The 17,643-nt window shown below is 39.6% G+C and overlaps 1 protein-coding gene and 2 long non-coding RNA genes across 8 annotated transcripts in view; 1 reads left to right on the forward strand and 2 right to left on the reverse strand.

The window, feature by feature from the left end:
- The window catches only part of MDN1 (midasin AAA ATPase 1), a 142,597-nt gene extending 125,267 nt beyond the window's left edge, over nt 1–17,330 (forward strand). For 2 of the 3 annotated variants that reach the window (XM_015600356.2, XM_025042707.1), the window contains exons 87-102: nt 283–435; nt 919–1,066; nt 3,078–3,406; nt 3,661–3,828; nt 4,915–5,016; nt 5,757–5,964; nt 7,137–7,307; nt 8,383–8,540; nt 9,424–9,513; nt 10,678–10,793; nt 11,427–11,601; nt 12,820–12,893; nt 12,981–13,095; nt 14,001–14,064; nt 15,071–15,213; nt 15,856–17,330. In XM_015600356.2, coding sequence (XP_015455842.1) covers nt 283–435; nt 919–1,066; nt 3,078–3,406; nt 3,661–3,828; nt 4,915–5,016; nt 5,757–5,964; nt 7,137–7,307; nt 8,383–8,540; nt 9,424–9,513; nt 10,678–10,793; nt 11,427–11,601; nt 12,820–12,893; nt 12,981–13,095; nt 14,001–14,064; nt 15,071–15,213; nt 15,856–16,044 — 2,403 coding nt within the window. In that variant the 3' untranslated portion in view covers nt 16,045–17,330. The remainder of the gene's footprint in view (nt 1–282; nt 436–918; nt 1,067–3,077; nt 3,407–3,660; nt 3,829–4,914; nt 5,017–5,756; nt 5,965–7,136; nt 7,308–8,382; nt 8,541–9,423; nt 9,514–10,677; nt 10,794–11,426; nt 11,602–12,819; nt 12,894–12,980; nt 13,096–14,000; nt 14,065–15,070; nt 15,214–15,855) is intronic. The other variant, XM_006926304.3, reaches the window with a different exon arrangement.
- LOC112474588 lies at nt 1,828–9,383 on the reverse strand. Its single transcript, XR_003044434.1, has 2 exons — nt 8,773–9,383; nt 1,828–2,973 (listed from the first exon to the last, which is right to left on the reverse strand). It is a non-coding gene; the product is annotated as an uncharacterized LOC112474588 (long non-coding RNA).
- Nucleotides 14,196–17,643, reverse strand: part of LOC107196764 — a 6,360-nt gene continuing 2,912 nt past the window's right edge. For 2 of the 4 annotated variants that reach the window (XR_003044431.1, XR_003044429.1), the window contains exons 2-4: nt 17,479–17,631; nt 16,601–16,829; nt 14,204–16,038 (exon numbers count right to left, since the gene is read on the reverse strand). This is a non-coding gene — a long non-coding RNA (uncharacterized LOC107196764). Of the gene's footprint in view, nt 16,039–16,600; nt 16,830–17,478; nt 17,632–17,643 lie in introns of all 4 variants that reach the window. The other 2 variants (XR_003044432.1, XR_003044430.1) reach the window with 2 other exon arrangements.

A 17,643-nucleotide genomic window follows, 5' to 3' on the forward strand; every position in this document is an offset into this window, starting at 1 on the left:
TCCAGTTCCCTGCTTAGCACTCCCAGGCTGGTTGTGACACTGCAACAGCACAGCGTGACCACTCCACTTCAAACACCTCCTATTACTGTGCTATCTGATCAGACCCAGACTATTCTCTCCAGATCATGGGTGATGACCTGTCAGCTGGATATTTCCATGGGATAGTAGGCCCAGCAGGCAGAATTATACATGTCTAAGAACTATATTAGGTAGAGTCAACCTGTGTGAAAGCAGTTTCTTAGATTGAGAGTGATTTCATGTTTTTCTGCCTGTGACATATAGGAAGATTGTGGACTTGTTGCTAAAGATGACAACCTGAATTCTGGGAAATCAAACAGAGATAAAAACCAGCAAGATAAAAGAGAAGAAAAGGAAGAAGCAGAAGCTGATGATGATGGACAAGGCCAAGACAAAATTAATGAACAAATAGATGAGGTAATGAGGATTCAGAACTGATTCGCTCTCCCAATTCAAGGCCAGGGCCACTGCACTACATGGCTCTCAGGGCATCTCAAAGCAGTGTTTTCCTGTTCATCGATTGTTTTCCCTTTGTCTTATAAAAGAGTATAAAACAGAGCCTCCGATCAGGACATAAAACATCTTAATTATTGGTTACTTAGGCTCATGCTGTAGTTTGGAAGCTAAAACCTGAATCCTTTTCTGTTTCTTCTCATAAACTTCAGTTTCTTCTTTGAGATCAAGTAACATAGAATCTCTTATCAGTGGAGAAGCCACACAAGAAGTGAAGTTTGAAATACCAACATAAAAATTCTAAAAATGTTAGTAAAATTCTAATGTTAATTTTAGAGCAGAGAAGCTGTATTCTTTCAGCATAACTACTTTGAGCTAATTATATGTGAATGCTACTTTTTAAAAAATTTTAGTTATTATTTATTCTGTTCTCTCTATTGTTCAAAGAGGGAATATGATGAGAATGAGGTGGACCCTTACCATGGCAATCAGGAAACGCTACCAGAACCTGAGGCCCTGGACCTTCCTGATGATTTGAACCTAGACAGTGAAGACAAGAATGGTGGTGAGGACACAGACCATGAAGAAGGAGAAGGTGTGTCATTTGAAACCTGAAAGTCCAGTTGGAACTCATTGAAAATTAGTAACCAATTTCTCTTCATGCCAGTGTCATGGCCAGGTCATTTATAAATCATGTTGAGTCAGCTCAATTCCAGTTTGTGAAAATTGTTTGCTTTTTCTTTGTAGTGTTTCTCATCTGAGTTGACATAAAGCTTGTAAACCAGCAGGTCTCTCACTACTGTCATTTGTAGTTCTGCGTTTAATTCTGCTGGGGAGTGCTTCATCGCACATAGCTCCATCTCCCCACAGCCATCACTATGTGCCCCATCTCATGGGTTGAGGTAAACACTGTGCAGTCTGGGTATACCCAGGCTTCTCACAGAGCCCAGTTACAGCTTTTTTAGGGGAATGATTACTTCAGTTATTGATTGTTATGCTTATGTTGTGTTTAGCCTGAAATATAAAGTCATTATAATAGGGAATGAAATTGAATGATCCCAAGAGAAATCGGTCACAAGGCACATGACAGTTATCTAGTGCCTTTGTCACTCATTCTTCAACCCAGGTGATTCCCTAAGAGTATCATCTGGTATTAGTTGGAAGCATTGTGGAGGAGGCGTTTCTGTAATAGTAGGCTTCTATCAAGGTGGGTAACCAGACAGATGTGAGCTAGCCTCACTCTACCTTTTAATGAATCAGTTACATATTTAGTAAAGCTATTAAAAAAATTTTTTTAATGCCATATCAGAACAAAAATAGTAATTAGTGAAAGAATAAGTATCATTTATATACAAATTTCATACTAGAAACAATACCATATATTGTTTATTAATATATCAAATGTACGAGAATATGGAAAGGAAAAATACACAACTTCAGGTTTTGATGACATCTAAGGAAATAGGAAGGGCAAAAGCCTTCAGAATCCAGATAGTTGTATTCAGAACCATTTATTTCTTACAAACAAGAGACAGAAGTTTTATACAAGTGTGACAAAATGTTAACATCCATTAAATCTGGAAGGTTGAGTATATGTTCTCATAAATTTAAAATGCATTTCCCATGTTTAAAGTATTTGGTTAATAAAAATAAAATTGTGAGCTTGCTACATAAGTACAACCATTTGGTCAAGGAATTGATATAGGCTTTCCTGATGCTCAGAAAATTCTTTGCTCTGAGTCCCTAGTTTACTTTATAATATAGTGTAAGTTGTTGCTTCCGAGGCTATTTCATTAACTTATAATTTTGGAATCTGACTTCAACTTTAACAAGCAAGCAAATGTAAGAAAATTAAGAAAATGAAAATCCACTGAAAGTATAATAAGCCATTGCCCTAGAAAAACATCAGGCTCATTTAAAGCTTTTATATATATAAACTAAGGAGCGGTTATTTTAAAGAAGTATTTGCTAACAAAGTAAGTGACTTCTGTAGTGTCCAAAGTATAAAAAAGTTTTTTAAATAAAACTTTTTCAAATAGGATTGTTTCCATTTGAGTATGCGTTGTGCTTTCTATGTATGATAGAGAATGATGTCCATCAATTATTTCCAATGATAATTGAAAATTAGATTGAAATTTCCTATCTGTGGTCTAAAATGTTCCTATTGCAGTGGCTTTTGGGATTTTTTAGTGGATTACTTATTTAAAGAATCCCACCACCCAATCAATTTTGATATGTATATGTGGCTTAGAGCAGAGGAAGGCAAAGGTTTTCTATAAACGGGCAGGTAATAAATTAGGCTTTGTAGGCCATAAGCTACGATAGAGGTCTCACATACTCAGCTCTGCTATTGTAGTGTGAAAGCAGCCATAGGCAGTACAGAATGGTCGGGGTAAACACCAAAGTAAGTGAATGGATGTTGCTGTGTTCCAATAAAACTTGATTTACAGGAACTTGTAGATGCCAGATTAGGCTTGAGGGCCAGCCATAGTTTGCCAACTCCTGGTTTGAGAAAAATAAAAAAACAAAACACTTAAGTACATCCCATCTTAAGAAATACATTTTTTAAAAATTCTTTGTTCCTTCTTTTTATTATATCTACCCAGAAGAGAATCCTTTGGAAATTAAAGAAAAACCACTGGACACTGAAGAAATGGGTCACGAAGCTGAGGAAATAGATGAAGAGACTGAGCCTGATCAGAATGAAGGTCAGGCTCAAAATGAGCCTGAGGAAGGCCCCGGTGAAGATGACAAAGTGGAGGAGGAGAAAGAGATGGACACAGGAACTGATGACCAAAACAAAGACACAGCTGAACATCCTGAAGAAAGCTCAGAGGAGGAGCAACAGTCTCTGGAGGACAAGGACAACAATGCAGAAGCCAGTGAGGAAAGTGCAGAGAATAGTGTCTCTGTTGACCAGGGTCTTCAGCCTCAGGTATTGTGAGATGTCTGGTTTGTCTTATATTAGAAATAATGAGAAATTATTAGTCCCTCTAGAATCTTTTAGAGTACTTCACCACCAGGTGGCGCTGTCAAGCAGCTTTCATTTTCTGTTTTAAGACCCTCACTGGCTGATCCCCTCCCTGCAGACTCCCCTTGGTGAGGAGTGGGTTGTCTGCTTAATGCAAGGGTTCCCTACCTCATGTTCTTTCCCCAGAGCATTTAATGCTGTGTTTGATTTTCCCGAAGAAGGAAGAAAAAGAAGAAGGGGAGAACTCTGACACAGAAGAGGAGGTGCCAGAGGCTACAGAGAGGAAGGAGCACGACTCTTGTGGGCAGACCGGGGTGGAGAACGTGCAGAGCGCGCAGGCTGTGGAGCTGGCTGGGGCTGCACCCGAGAAGGAGCAGGGGAAGGAGGTGAGAGTTCCCTGTTACCTCGGCCAGCTGCCTCTTAGGAGGGTCTCCCTCTGTGACCCTGTGTTTTATTTAGCAGTGGTTGGTTTACGTGTGATGTTTATTTGTTGTTGACATCTAAAAGATCATCTCTTGTTCTTTGAGAAAATGATCATAGACCTATTTTATATGCCAGAAGAAACCCCAGAATATTTGCTATACACTGTATTTAAGTGATATGCTTAATGAAAAAAGTTATTAGACTGGTAGTTTTTCATGGGAGAATCAGGTTCATTTTATTTTTTAGAATACTCCCAAGGAAAGAAAGGTAGAATTCAGACTTGATGCAGTAATGTGCCTCTAATAGTGCTTCCCTTTTCCTTGCTGTTCACCAGTCTTCTAAACATTTTAATTTAGAAAGCAAGGCATTTCTTTATTCCTTGATGTAAAGTGTTGTGTTATATATATGGCTACAGTTAAAGGCTTCTGGCATGCTATGGAAAGAGCACAAAATCAGAGGGCTTGCTGTTACTATGGTTACTCTGCTAGCTTCTTAAGCCTCTCTAAGCACCAGTTTTCTCACTGGTAATAACAGCTCCACCCCATTTATTGAACACCCATTAGATGCTAAGCATTCTCATTACTTCAGCAAGTCCTTCTTATTACTTCAGCAAGTCTTCTCAGTAGCTCTATAAGATAGCTGATATTATTGTTCTTACTGTTTTCTCCATCTTATATTTTTGTTAAATAACCCTCAGTAAAGTTAATTGGAAATCTCCAGGGCACACAGTTGGTTGCTGATGAAGCCTGGTTTATAATTGAGGTCTGTCCTGCCTTCAGAATAAGCCATTACGCTCCTGTAAACAAAGTACTAATCAGCCTTGCAAAGCAAAGTCACCCAAGAGGGTAACAGATCCAGGTCTAGATGCTCCTGTTTCTGCCCACAGGCCAGGCTTTAGTCATGGGTGAGTTCCAGAGCAGGCAGGCAGGTGTGATTATTTGACTCTGACATGAGAATAATGGTGAGAGAAGTCATACACAATGCAGCGCAGTAACCAGGTGCTTGGTAGCTTCCTCCACCCTTATTATTTTATGGCTTGGATTTTATAGGAACACGGGAGTGGATCTGCGGATGCAAACCAGGCAGAAGGCCATGAATCCAACTTCATCGCTCGGTTGGCTTCCCAGAAACAGACCAGGAAAAACACACAGGTCTCTATGACTCTTCAACTAAAATGAAGGCTGCATGTAGCAAAAGATGCTGTAAACATAGTGATTTAAAAAAAAAAGAAAAAGAAAAGCCTCCTTCCCTGCATTTGCCATCCCTGTTCTGCTAGACATGATGGCAGCCCTGCCGAGCAAACCAGGACCATGGGGCTTTCCAAGTGGAACCCTGTCACTGGGGCTTCTTCACTATGCAAGGACATGGACACACACACCCTGTTTCGGTTATGCAGCCTGAGAACCTGGTGCTGTGCGCTGCTGCCCAGCACCAACCAGTATTACCCTTTCCACTGTCTATAGTCTTCTGTGTTTTAAAAATAAGAGTTTTTTTAAATGGGGTGTAATTTATGCACATGGTACAAAATTGGTTTATAAAAACTAATCCCCTAAAAAGCTTCCATGCTATCCCTGTCCTCAAGCCACCCAGGGACCCTTCCCAGAGCAAATTGGCGCTACCAGTTTTGTATTCTTTCAGAGATCTTTTCTGCATATATAACGTGTGTCTGTTTCTTCCTTACCTTTATTCAGATATAAAAGTATATCAGGGAATGTCGCGTATATGTATATCAAGATCTGCTTCTTCTTTTTAACAGCTGCATTGAATTCCATTTTCATATGGCTGTACCTGATTTTCTTAACTAGCTCTGTATGGATGGACTTTAAGGTTATTTTTGGTCTTTTTGCTATTACAGACAAGGCTCTGAATTATTTCCCTGTATTTCCCACAGAGTTTTAAGAGGAAACCTGGACAGGCTGACAATGAACGCTCCATGGGTGATCACAATGAGCATGTGCATAAAAGGCTGAGGACTGTGGATACAGACAGCCGCACTGAGCAGGGGCTCTCCCAGCCCCAGCCCCAGCCCCAGGCAGAGGATGCAGATGCGTTTGAACACATTAGAGAAGGGGATGACCCTTACGATGCACAGACCTACGGTAGGTACAGGGAAGGCTTGTCCTTTGCTCACTGAACTTTCTGAGATAGCTTACGCTGTATGACTATGTGTCTGCCAGGTGTTATTACAAATTCTTTTTTGGAAGGAGGGGAATGGCTTTTTAAAACTATTTTCTCTCTAATATCTGTGCACAGATATAACTTATTTTTGGTTTAAAGAGTTTAAAGATACCTGTAGCCAAGTGTAAATGTTCAGAGTTTCTGGGTCTACTGTAAGCCTGTTAAATATCCTTGGTAACCATTGGCCATATCCAAACCCAGTGCTGATCTCAGGGTTTTTGAGTACTGGACATTTCTTCATAGTCAGTCACTTTGAGGTTGCTCCCTGCAATGGCAAGAGCTGTGAACTCAAAAAATATGTTTTCTCTGTAAGTGAAAAGGGGAGGAAAAAAATCTTAACATCAGTCTCCTCTTCTGGTTCTTGGTGACTTTTCACTGTTTCATTTCTAATATGTAAAATAGTGTTGATAATATTTACCTATGAGGATAGTACAAAAATGATCGCTCTTCTGTGCCTACTCATTAGAAAATTAAAGCAGTAACAATAATAGCTACCATGCTTTGAGCTTCTACTTTGTGCCAAACACTATTCCGAGCCTTTACTACATGGTCATGGAATTTCTATAGTAATCTCATGAGCTAGATCATTTCCATTTTATAGATGAGCACAGTGAGGCCAAAGAAGTTTATGAACTTGTTCAAGATCAGAATGCTGGGATTCTCACATTGATCTTTCTATGCCCCATGTTGTATTCTTAATCACTGCCGTTTCTCCACCCATAACTTAGTAATGGGAGATAATTCCATTAGCTGCTCTGAATCATGTGCCCAGTCTGTTTGTTCTGGTTTAGCCTCTGGTCATAGCAGTAAAAACCCAGCTAAACATCCTACTTCTGTGGTCCCATGTGTAGTTTACACTATATCCTTGTAGCTCCTATCGAGGGTAAAGAATAGGCAGCTACATCAGTAGGTCAGTAGGACATCTTGGGCACAGACAAGTCAAGCACTTTGTCCAAGCCACATAGCCAATCAATGGCAGAACCAGCATTAGTAGAATCTTGGAAGCTAGAAATGACAGAGGCCACACCCACTTATGATTACTTTGTTCTGCAAAGACCTAGGCTTTCTACATGTGTGTGTACTTTGTTGGTAGATGTAGCCAGCATGGAGCAGCAACAGTCTGCAAAAGACTCCAGCAAAGATCAGGAGGAGGAGGAGATAGAGGATGCCTTAATGGACATGGATGATCAGGAGGAGCTCAAAGCAGTAGATACGGAGCAGCTGAAGCCAGAGGAGGTCAAGTCAGGGGCCATGGCAAGCTCTGGTGAGTCCTACAGGGGGAACAGATCCCTTCTGAGCTGTCTGGCTTAGAGAAGTCTCTTCTTTCGAACCGTAAGTCTAGTCTGGTCTGTTATTTCCGTGTCCTAACCTATGGCTTAGACATTCATTTGCTTATAATAATTTCACTATATTTTCTTGGGGAGTGGAAAGGCAGAGGAGTGGTGTTGCAGGACACTGTTTTTCAAGGAGACCTCTGAAACTTGAGTTTCAGACAAAATCCCATTAGTCTTTTTAAAATAGATCACTTACTCTAGTTGTGACAAGGAAATATATTCTCGATTATTAGAGAAATAATGTTTTCACTTATATGAACATATATAATATTAACATAAAATGCAGTAAAATATTTAAAGAAATAGAATGAGAAAAATGCATGTGAGAAAGTAACAAGTCTCCTTACATACAGTTCCATTTCATTTTAAAAAATGTATTCAATGTTAAAAATATCAGCAGTTTTAAAAAAACTATCAGCAATAGAATAAATGCAAATTCAGAAGAACTTGCCAAATTCAAAAGTTTTTTTCTTTGGCTCCTTTCCTGTCCTTTCCTGTCAATAGTGTTAGAACTATTGACTGACTAGCCATTACATGACAGAGGAAAGGCACAGCTCTGTGATTAGACTTCTCTAGATTGAAACCTAGACTTTACCTCTTACTCACTTCACAGGTTGATGCAAATTATTCACCTTTTCTTTGCCTCAGTTCCTTTATTTATAAAGTAGAACTTTGATTTTAATTTTTATTTTTATTAAAGTTGTACCTGCACATAGTTTAAAGAATCACATAGTTTAAAGAATCACATAGTTCTACAAGGTTTGCCAGCATAACTATAGTCTCCCCTATTCTCACCTCCCCAGAACAGCCACCTTCAACATCAGGGTGGAGAGGAGGAGAAGTTAGGGGAATAAAAATTGGCAATGACAGTCTCAAAGAGAAAGAATATATTGGGCAGTGAATGAATGAAGTTTTAGTAGTTCTTAGTATCGAAAAGCAACCATGAAGGTTCAGTCTTTATGTTAATATTATGGTAAGTAAAATTACGTCTTTGTATAAAAATAGCTTTTGATGAGATGGAGACCCAGACCGTTAAAACAGAGGATGACCAAGACCCCAAGACAGACAAATCCCACAAGGAGACTGAGAATGAGAAACTAGAGAGAAGCCAAGATTCAACCATTCATACAGCCCATCAGTTCCTTGTGGACACGGTTTTCCAGGTACTAAAACTTTCATTAGTTACTGCTTTAATAAATCGACAAAATGTAATTATCAGTTGCTTTTAAATCTTTGTCTTAAGAACTTTATGGAACATCTGGTTGTTTGGGGTATCATATGCTTATTAAAATATTTAGGAATACTGTTGATAGGACAGGTGCTCTTTAAGCAGATAAAGCACTGTTCTGTTCTGATGGTTAATCCCAGGGTCACAGTGGTGGTCGTTATCCTCACCTGCCATGATGGCGGGTCTGGTTCTTGGGCCTCCAGCTCTCAAATTTCCTCTTACATCCACCATCCTTGTGTGAGGAGACTAGAGGACAGTCAACAGTTTATGTTAAGTAGCAAGAATGTGGAATCTAAAAAACAATAAACAAACAAACAAAATAGAAAAACTCGTAAAGAAAACATTTTGATGGTTGCCAGATTTGGTGGGGCGGTGAAAAAGAGGAAGAGATTAAGATGTACAAATTAGTAGTTACAAAATAGTCATGGGGATGTGAAGTACAGCATAGGGAATATAGTCAATGATATTGTAATGACTGTGTATGACATCAGATGGGTGCTATATTTATCAAGGTGATCACTTTGTAGGTTATGTAAATGCCTACATAGGAATCACTATGTTGTACACCTAAAACTAATATTGTATGTCAACTGTAATTAAAATTTTCTTAAAGAAATGACTATTCAGAAAGTTTTTAAAAAGTTTTTGACTTAATGCCTGCATTTAGGAAGAGCTGATGAACTGGGTCATTAAGTTTGCTTGTTTCACATATCAGGGGTATGTACTTGAAGTTTATACTACAGGAAAGAAGGCAGCCAGTGATAGTGTTAGCATTTCCAACCTGGGCTGCCTCTCATCTGTGGTTCTTTTCTTCTTAGCCCTTTTTGAAAGATGTCAGTGAGCTAAGACAGGAGCTGGAGAGACAGCTGGAAACATGGCAGCCACACGAATCTGGAAACCCAGAAGAAGTAAGTCACTGGTCTTTTCATAAAATATCTTGGCTTTTGTTCAGATACAGCAAACTTAATAGGTTCTTAGCTCCAGTAACCTTTGTAAAAGAGACTGAGTCTATGGAGAATATAAGTACAATCCTGAATCCTAAGTCTATCCATTGCTTTTTGCCTGCTTTGCCACTAGACCTGTAGCTTAATTAAAACAACAACAAAAAAAAATTGTTTAATTCTTTAACTTCCTTTAGTCTAAGAAAAATAGGGCAAAATGATACTCTGTCATCCTCAGAATAGGACACCTGGAACATTGCCAGCCGGCATATGTGGAAATGTAGATTGACCAGAAGTTTCATTCTTAATGACTTTGCATCTTAAATTTACTCGACATATACATATTTTAGTTTTATATCTGTAATCATGATCCCCACCAATATGTGTATTGACTGCTCCATCAAAGTTGGCAAAAAATCATGGAGCTTTGTGCCCAGGAATAAGCACATTGCTGAGTGTGTTACTTAAGAGATTTGCACTTGTCACTTTTGCTTTTGAAACATGACCCTGAGAGCCCATGATTAAGTGGCTGGATCTGCTGGCACCAGAATTACCCATTCACAGCTCCCTGTTCACATGAAGGGTTCAGGTTATACTCTCTGTAGGAGATGTGAATAAGGCATTGATTTGGTCATGAATTCTAATTTTTTCCCCTCTTTAATTCCCTCCACTCCCCCACTTCCATCCTTGACCTACGGATGTTGCCATCTCCCCTTCAGAACTGGATATCTGAAGGTGGGGCATCTCCTCTCATGTGCTTGTGGCGCACACCTGGGGCCTGGCGCACTTGTGGTATGGTCCGTGGCTCCACCTGGGGCACGAACCCAGGACCTTCTGTGTGTAAAGCAGACGTGCTAAGCACTACACTATGGAGCCACCACCATGAATTCTAAATTTTACTGCTTTAATTCTCAATTGGAACTGTGGATTGTGGTTTTGGTGGAAGGAGAGACATTTTTAATCAAGTGAATTAGATTGCAGCTTGCTAAGAGACGCTTTAAAGTGCTTCTGTTGAGAAAGTTTATGCAAGTCACTTTCTGCTACTTAGCTTCAAGCCTTCGTCTTGCTGTAATGACTTTGGTCGACTCTGACATTGTAAGGGTAACTTACATGTGGTTTTTGTTGTCACAGGAGAAGGCTGCCGCTGAGATGTGGCAGAGTTACCTGGTCTTAACTGCGCCTCTTTCACAACAGTTGTGTGAACAACTTCGTCTCATATTAGAGCCTACCCAGGCAGCCAAACTGAAGTAAGTCTTCTTCATTTGACGCATTTACAGTGCCCTGAAAAGATGGCAGTGTCACCTTTTCCGTTGAGTTCAGCACCTAACTGTTTATAGGTTGGCTTCTAGATTACTGTTTCTACTGCACAGGCACCAGTATGGTGTTCAGTATCCTGCTATCATGTTATATCTCTACCACAGGTTTCTGTGAAGTTTGATATGAAGAGTTTCATTTATATCTGATGGGGTAATTGGCTGAGCCTTTGTGTATGCATGTTGCTCACCTTGCTACACTTTGTTTTACTCACTTGCCACATGTTACGTAGACCTTTTGGATAAAATTGTATCCAAAATCATAGCTTTAGAACAGAAAGAGAAGCCAAGACTTAATATTCAATGCAAACATCTTATTTTGTAATTTTTTTAAATGTCTCAGTTTTTTTTAACCTAATTATTGTTGCCACATACATAACCAGCTCTTCTGGCTTCTGATCAAGATGAGCCTGGCTCTTAAACCTTAATTGCAGTAACGCTTCATTGTGCCAGGTTACTCATTCTTTGGTATAATCGGTAATAAGATATTAATAAGATATTTCTTTGAAGAAATTCTTAAGGAATGAGCAGTTGACTAACCTTTGCCCCTTTGGGTAAATTTGATAGAGGAGACTATCGGACTGGGAAGCGACTGAACCTGCGGAAGGTCATCCCGTACATTGCTAGTCAGTTTCGAAAAGACAAGATTTGGCTTCGGAGGACCAAGCCCAGTAAACGCCAGTATCAGATTTGTTTGGCTATTGATGACTCTTCTAGCATGGTAGACAACCACACCAAACAGGTACGGAAGAGAAGTAGTGGCAGTTTGATGAGAAATAAACACCTAACCATGTTCCATGGGCCACCAAATGTTTTAATTGCGATCTGGCAAAAAACACTTTGCAATACCAATTCGTCTGTTCTGAGAACATGAATACCATGTTTGAGAAGTCTTTAAAATTTAAAGACTTCAAAGGGGCAATTTCAAGATGCCTCAAGTATTTTGGTTCCATATTGTTATAGGTCTTTTATATTGTTTTGTTTCTTAGCCTTGCTATGCTATTGTCTAGCTGCAGAATAAGTAAATCTTAACAATGTGTATTTTCCACAAAATTTGATGTACTATTAAACTATTCTTTAGACCATGCACAACATAATCTGAATCTTTTTTAAAAAAAAATATATTCACTACACGTTTCTTTAAGTCTTAAATTATGCAGAATTAATGTTCTACCAGTCAGTATTAACAAGACTTAGGAGCCTGGATAGAATTACTTATGATACCGTAAGTAATATTATGGATGCTGAAGTATATGTTGATTTTTGCAGTGATGCCATTATCCAGCATGAGCCAGTGAGCAACCTAAAATCTATACATATACTCTGCTGGAAAAAGTGTAATCTCTGAACCTGGGTTCAAATACCAGTTCCCCACCACCATGTTACTATTACATGAATTTGGGCAATTTGTTTAAGTGTCAATCTGAAAAATGAGGATTATAGCAATATCTGCTTCAAACTCAGAGTTGCTATGAAGATGAAACAAAATGGATGTAGAGCTCTTGGTTTAATATCTAGCACTTGATGTTTTTAGTAGATGTTAGTTGCTATAAGTGTCATCTTTTTAACTGAATTCAAAATTTAAAACTATGCTGTAATTTATGCATAGATTAAATTAGTTTGTAAAATCTTTACTCATAAGAGATTACTTTTTAGGTAGTCAAAAAACGACTTTTAAAATTAAAAATTTGTGGACCTAATCTCTCCAGATCGCTTTCAGTGGATGATGTCTAGAGCAGACTTTTCCTTCCAGTGTAATGGATTCTCAGTTTCAGCATTTGTGGTATTAGCCAGGACCTGACTAAAGCCACCAAAGCCTCTGGGTTGGTTGTGAATAGCTGTATTGGTGGTGTTGGGTCATACAAAAACATTTTCTGTGGGAATCTTGGTATAGAAAAAGTTGAAAGGCACTGCGCTAGAGGATATTCTGATTCTTTCAACCCTTAACTTTGTTTCACAGCTTGCATTTGAATCTTTGGCTGTGATTGGAAATGCTCTAACCCTTCTGGAAGTGGGTCAGATTGCAGTGTGCAGGTAAGGGTGCCTTTTAATTCCATTAGGAAAACCAATTTTGTTTACGTGACAAATAACCCTCACTGTATTTGGTTTTTCTCCCTCAAGTTTTGGAGAATCTGTAAAACTGTTACACCCATTCCACGAACAGTTCAGTGATTACTCAGGGTCCCAGATTCTGCGGCTCTGCAAATTCCAACAAAAGAAAACCAAGATTGCTCAGGTACGCTGACATCAAATGTATTCTGCATAGTTGTTCTTCTGGTTTAGGAGACATAATTTTTAGAACTGCCTCCTCCCCAATATGGTATTAGGGCAGGTATAATTTACAATAAAGATTAGTCCTAAACCCCAGCCTGTGTACCACTGGAAAAGAAACCTCCGTGGCACTCATTGTTAAACATGGTGTAACCTCTTTTTCTTAGTCTCTCAAAGATCATTTTTGACTTTGTATCATTGATATTTTGGCTATTTTTTTGAGGCTGGAAACATTTTGAAAAGTAAACCATCTCCCAGTACCCTTATCAGGTGGGTCAAGACCAGTTTCTCTCCCCCATTTAGCCTAGAGAAGAAATGATGTAAAATAAAGCCAGGTCTTGTCTGCTGCATCAGTCAGCTGTCACTAGTTTAGGCTAACATGACCCTACATCCGTGGCTTACAGTAATGGTTTATTTCTTATGTGTGTCACGTCCATGGTGGTTGAGCCAGCGACTTGCTCAGGATGACATAAATTCAAAATATAGCATGGGATAATTCTGATGTCCTGATTCCTGCCCTCATTTAGCCTCTTTATGTCACACTGGACATTTATTTTCTTGCTTTTTTTTTTTTGCTGAGTTTTCTTTAAAAAATGATAGCTGTTTGTTTGGGGCGAATTACTTATTATCCCCCCAGGGAAAGTATTTCTTTTCCTTGGGGGTGTCTTATAGAAAACTAGTGGGGTATATGCCTGAGACACATCTGTTTGACAATGCCAGTACCCAAAGATAAATGCCAAACAGTGGGTCCTTTACTACAGGACCCACTTGAAAAGACAGTTTGATTGCCTATAGATAACCACTTAACGTGTCAGAAGTAGCTTCAGGCTGATAGTGGAAAGAGAATTTAAATAGGTTTTGTCTATTTAGTTTCTAGAGTCTGTAGCCAACATGTTTGCAGCCGCCCAGCAGCTCTCGCAAAACGTCAGTCCAGGTGAGCTACATTCTTCTGCCTTCAATAAAATGAATTTCTGTTGTCTGTATTCGCAATTTACTGCTTCATCTCACTGTACCCATCGCATCTTTTAAAGTGTATGCTTTACATGAAAAGACATAAACAGGAGATGGAGAGGTATTCATGGAATTTTTTATTCATTCGAAATTTATTGAAACCATACTCTTGAGGCTTATAATCAAGGAATTAGACACTAGTTTGCAATGAACTATGATATGCGTATCTGATATTGAGTTTAGTATTGTGAAAGGAAGGAGCAAAGTATGTGGAATTAAGTATGAAGAGTATTAACACAGGAAAGCAGACGAGGACATAATGCAGAAACCAACTAATCTAGCCGTGATTGATTTCAGGCTTGAAACACCTGTTCTTTAGCTCTTTCACAAAAATCTCAATTCTGAGTGTATCATGGACAAACCTGTTTGAAACAAGTCTTTCATGACTCTCAACACTTGCTAACCTTCCTTGACAGAGAAAAGATAGCCCTCAACAGCTGTAATCTTTTGCTGGAAACGTTATATAACTTAAAAAAAAAATTTAATTCATTTATTTTACTGGTCCCTTCTATTTTTTTGTTTAAATCAATTTCAAGGAAAAAACAGAAGTCAGGTATATGAAATTTGGGTACTTCTACTCTACTGCATTTTAATATTTTATAGCCATAAATGTGTATTTTAGTTCTCTTATATGTTGCTCTACAGTGAAGCTGATCTAAATTCAACATTCCCTGAAACACTACTGGGAAACTGTTTTGTTGACAGCAGCTTTGTGCGGGTGTGTGTGCAGCCTTGTCCCTGACACTGGCATCCGAAGTAAGAGATCTAATTAGAGGCCTCTTTTGTGCCCAGAGTTCATCGGTTTCATATCTCTTTGATGTTAATAGTACAGAGAAAGCCTATGTTAATTTGTCTTTAAGTAGTCGTGATTTGTTAAAAATGGATTTCCATTCTGTTTCCTCCCTCTCCTGCTGTATGTCCTACTATAGACACTGCACAACTCCTCCTGGTGGTCTCTGACGGACGCGGCCTTTTCCTTGAGGGCAAAGACAGAGTCCTGGCAGCAGTTCAGGCTGCTCAGAATGCTAAGATCTTTGTCATTTTTGTTGTGTTGGATAATCCCAGTTCACGGGTGAGTGACAAAGCCACTTTTCTGAGGATAAAGCAAGGATGCCATTCAGTCTACTCTGTCTGAAATATGGCCTGGGTCACACCATCATACTCAAAACTCTGTTCTGTCAGGCATTGTTTTAGGCAGTTTATAAGTATGTTCTCATTTAACCTCGCAATAATCCAGTGAGGGGGGCACTATGCCAACTCTTAGCAATGGGTCCTGTTCACGTGGAAATGTAGTCAAGCCCTTCCCAGTTACTTGTATCTCAGCAGTGCTGTCAGAGCAGGACGCATCAGTTGCCAAGTGAAAGAAAACGGGGCAGTTCTGTTCCAAGGGAAGCATTATCTCCACAGGTCATGGTAAGGCCTAGATAGCAAGATTTAATGTGAATTAGTCCACGTTGAGAATGGAAGACACCACTGTGGAGAAATCAAGTTTTCTTATATCCCTTTCCCTCCCTTTTTGTGCCTATTCTCCTGGAAGGGGTGCTTAGAGATCTGCTTCCTCCTCAACGAGAGTCCCGAAAATTTTGTTTTACTTAGTAATAAAAGCTATTTTCATATGCAGGAATTAGACAAAAAATGTCAGCAAAAGAGGTCATGGAAGAGCTAGCCAAGGACACTGATTTGGCTTTTATTTCAAAATGTCTTCTGTTAACAGGATTCTATCTTGGACATTAAAGTACCAATATTTAAAGGACCTGGAGAGATGCCTGAAATCCGATCCTACATGGAAGAGTTCCCATTCCCCTTCTATATAATTCTTCGTGATATGAATGCACTTCCCGAGACGCTCAGCGATGCTCTCAGGCAGTGGTTTGAGTTGGTGACAGCCTCTGACCACCTGTAGACCAGAAAGATCACAGTCCAAAGGTGAAACTTCAGACCACAGTCAAGATATCATACTTCTTGCCCAGCTTCTACCTTATGGACAACCATTTCTGAACTCAGAGCTCTAAAACATTCTTTGTTCTTAGATCTGATTTATAAAACTTCCTCCAACATTTAAAAAAACTGTATTGCAATGTACATTTTATTTTACATGATTTCAGAGTGTAAAGAAAGCTCTTGGATTCCTTGGTTTGCCCAGGCTGCCATTCTTATAACAAAGCTGGGGCATAGCTGCTCTGCTGCCTGTCTTGGAAGCCCTTGCCTGAGAGGAAGCCAGCCCCACCCTTGGGGGCCCAGCTGCCTGCTTCCCCTCGCAGGGACCCTGGACACCTGCCTTGAGGAAGTGCTCCCAGAAGCACGGGACTGTGCCAGTCCTTTGGATAAAGACCTGAAGGAAGCTGTCTTTTTGACCCGCCTCTAGGATTCGCCCTTGCCAAGCCCACAGTGTGGACCTAAAAGCCGTCAAGTGGCTGAGACAGCTGCAGTTTTCAGAGTCTGAGTGTGTGTTTTCTTACCATGCTTCATGTGCAAGGAACGACCGTCTCAAGGGCAGGAAGCTTCCAGTATCTGTGTGCTCATAAAGCGACTAGACATGGAAATTCAAGTAATCAAAAAAATGATCCTTAGGCTCTGTAAAAATGAAGTGGCTTTCCAGTGTGCTCCTTCACATTTGCTGCTTTGAGAGACTATGCAATGATGGAAAGATGATTTTCCTTTTATTTCATTTTCTCAGTGCCACGGTCCCTGTTGTAGTAATTTATTTCTTTAGTTCATTTTTTTCTTACCAGTTAAGGGGAAGATTCATTCCCCACACTGCTTTCAAGCTGGACTGAGCCAGTCATTCTGGAAAAGATATGCTATATATATACACATATATATATCCAGAAGAACTAAGCAGCTACATCTATTTTTTTTTCCCCCACTGAAAATACATCAACGGTTTTTAGGCAGTTTTTACTTGGCCAGAAAGCAGTGCTTGAATACTTGAAACTGCGTGCTGTGTTCTATTTAAGTTCTGTCAGAATGTTCTTTTGTAGACAGTATGCCATGATGTAACCGTCTATCTCCACATCTGTTATCAAGTTACACTGTGAAGTCTGCCACCCTTTCGAGGTGGTCATCAAAGATTGCTTGTTGTTTAACCAAGTGTCCTAAAGCATGGACCTGATGTTATATCATTATTTTTTATTCTAAAAAGCTATGCAGCTTATATTCTGAAAACTATTAAAAATATATACCACTGGTGATGTAATTTGTGATCATTCTTAACAGAATGACAGGAGTATAAAAGGTAGGCTAAGGGAATGATCTTGTCTGCTGGATCAGTCAGCTGTTACTAGTTCAGGCTAACAGAACCCCACAACATTAGTTACAGTAAGGATTTATTTCTTACTTGTGTCATGTCCATGGTGGGTGAGCTGTGGCATGCTGGCCTCGTGGCAGAGGAAACGGCGAGTTGGTGGAAACACACAGTGGCTCAAAGTGGTCCAAAATGACATGTTTCTTCCTCTGGAGCAGGAAGGTGACTTTTCCATCAGGGTTGGATCTGTTAGGGAAA

This window comes from Pteropus alecto, unplaced genomic scaffold, assembly GCF_000325575.1.
Source record: "Pteropus alecto unplaced genomic scaffold, ASM32557v1 scaffold7, whole genome shotgun sequence".
In the NCBI taxonomy this organism is placed as follows: domain Eukaryota; kingdom Metazoa; phylum Chordata; class Mammalia; order Chiroptera; family Pteropodidae; genus Pteropus; species Pteropus alecto.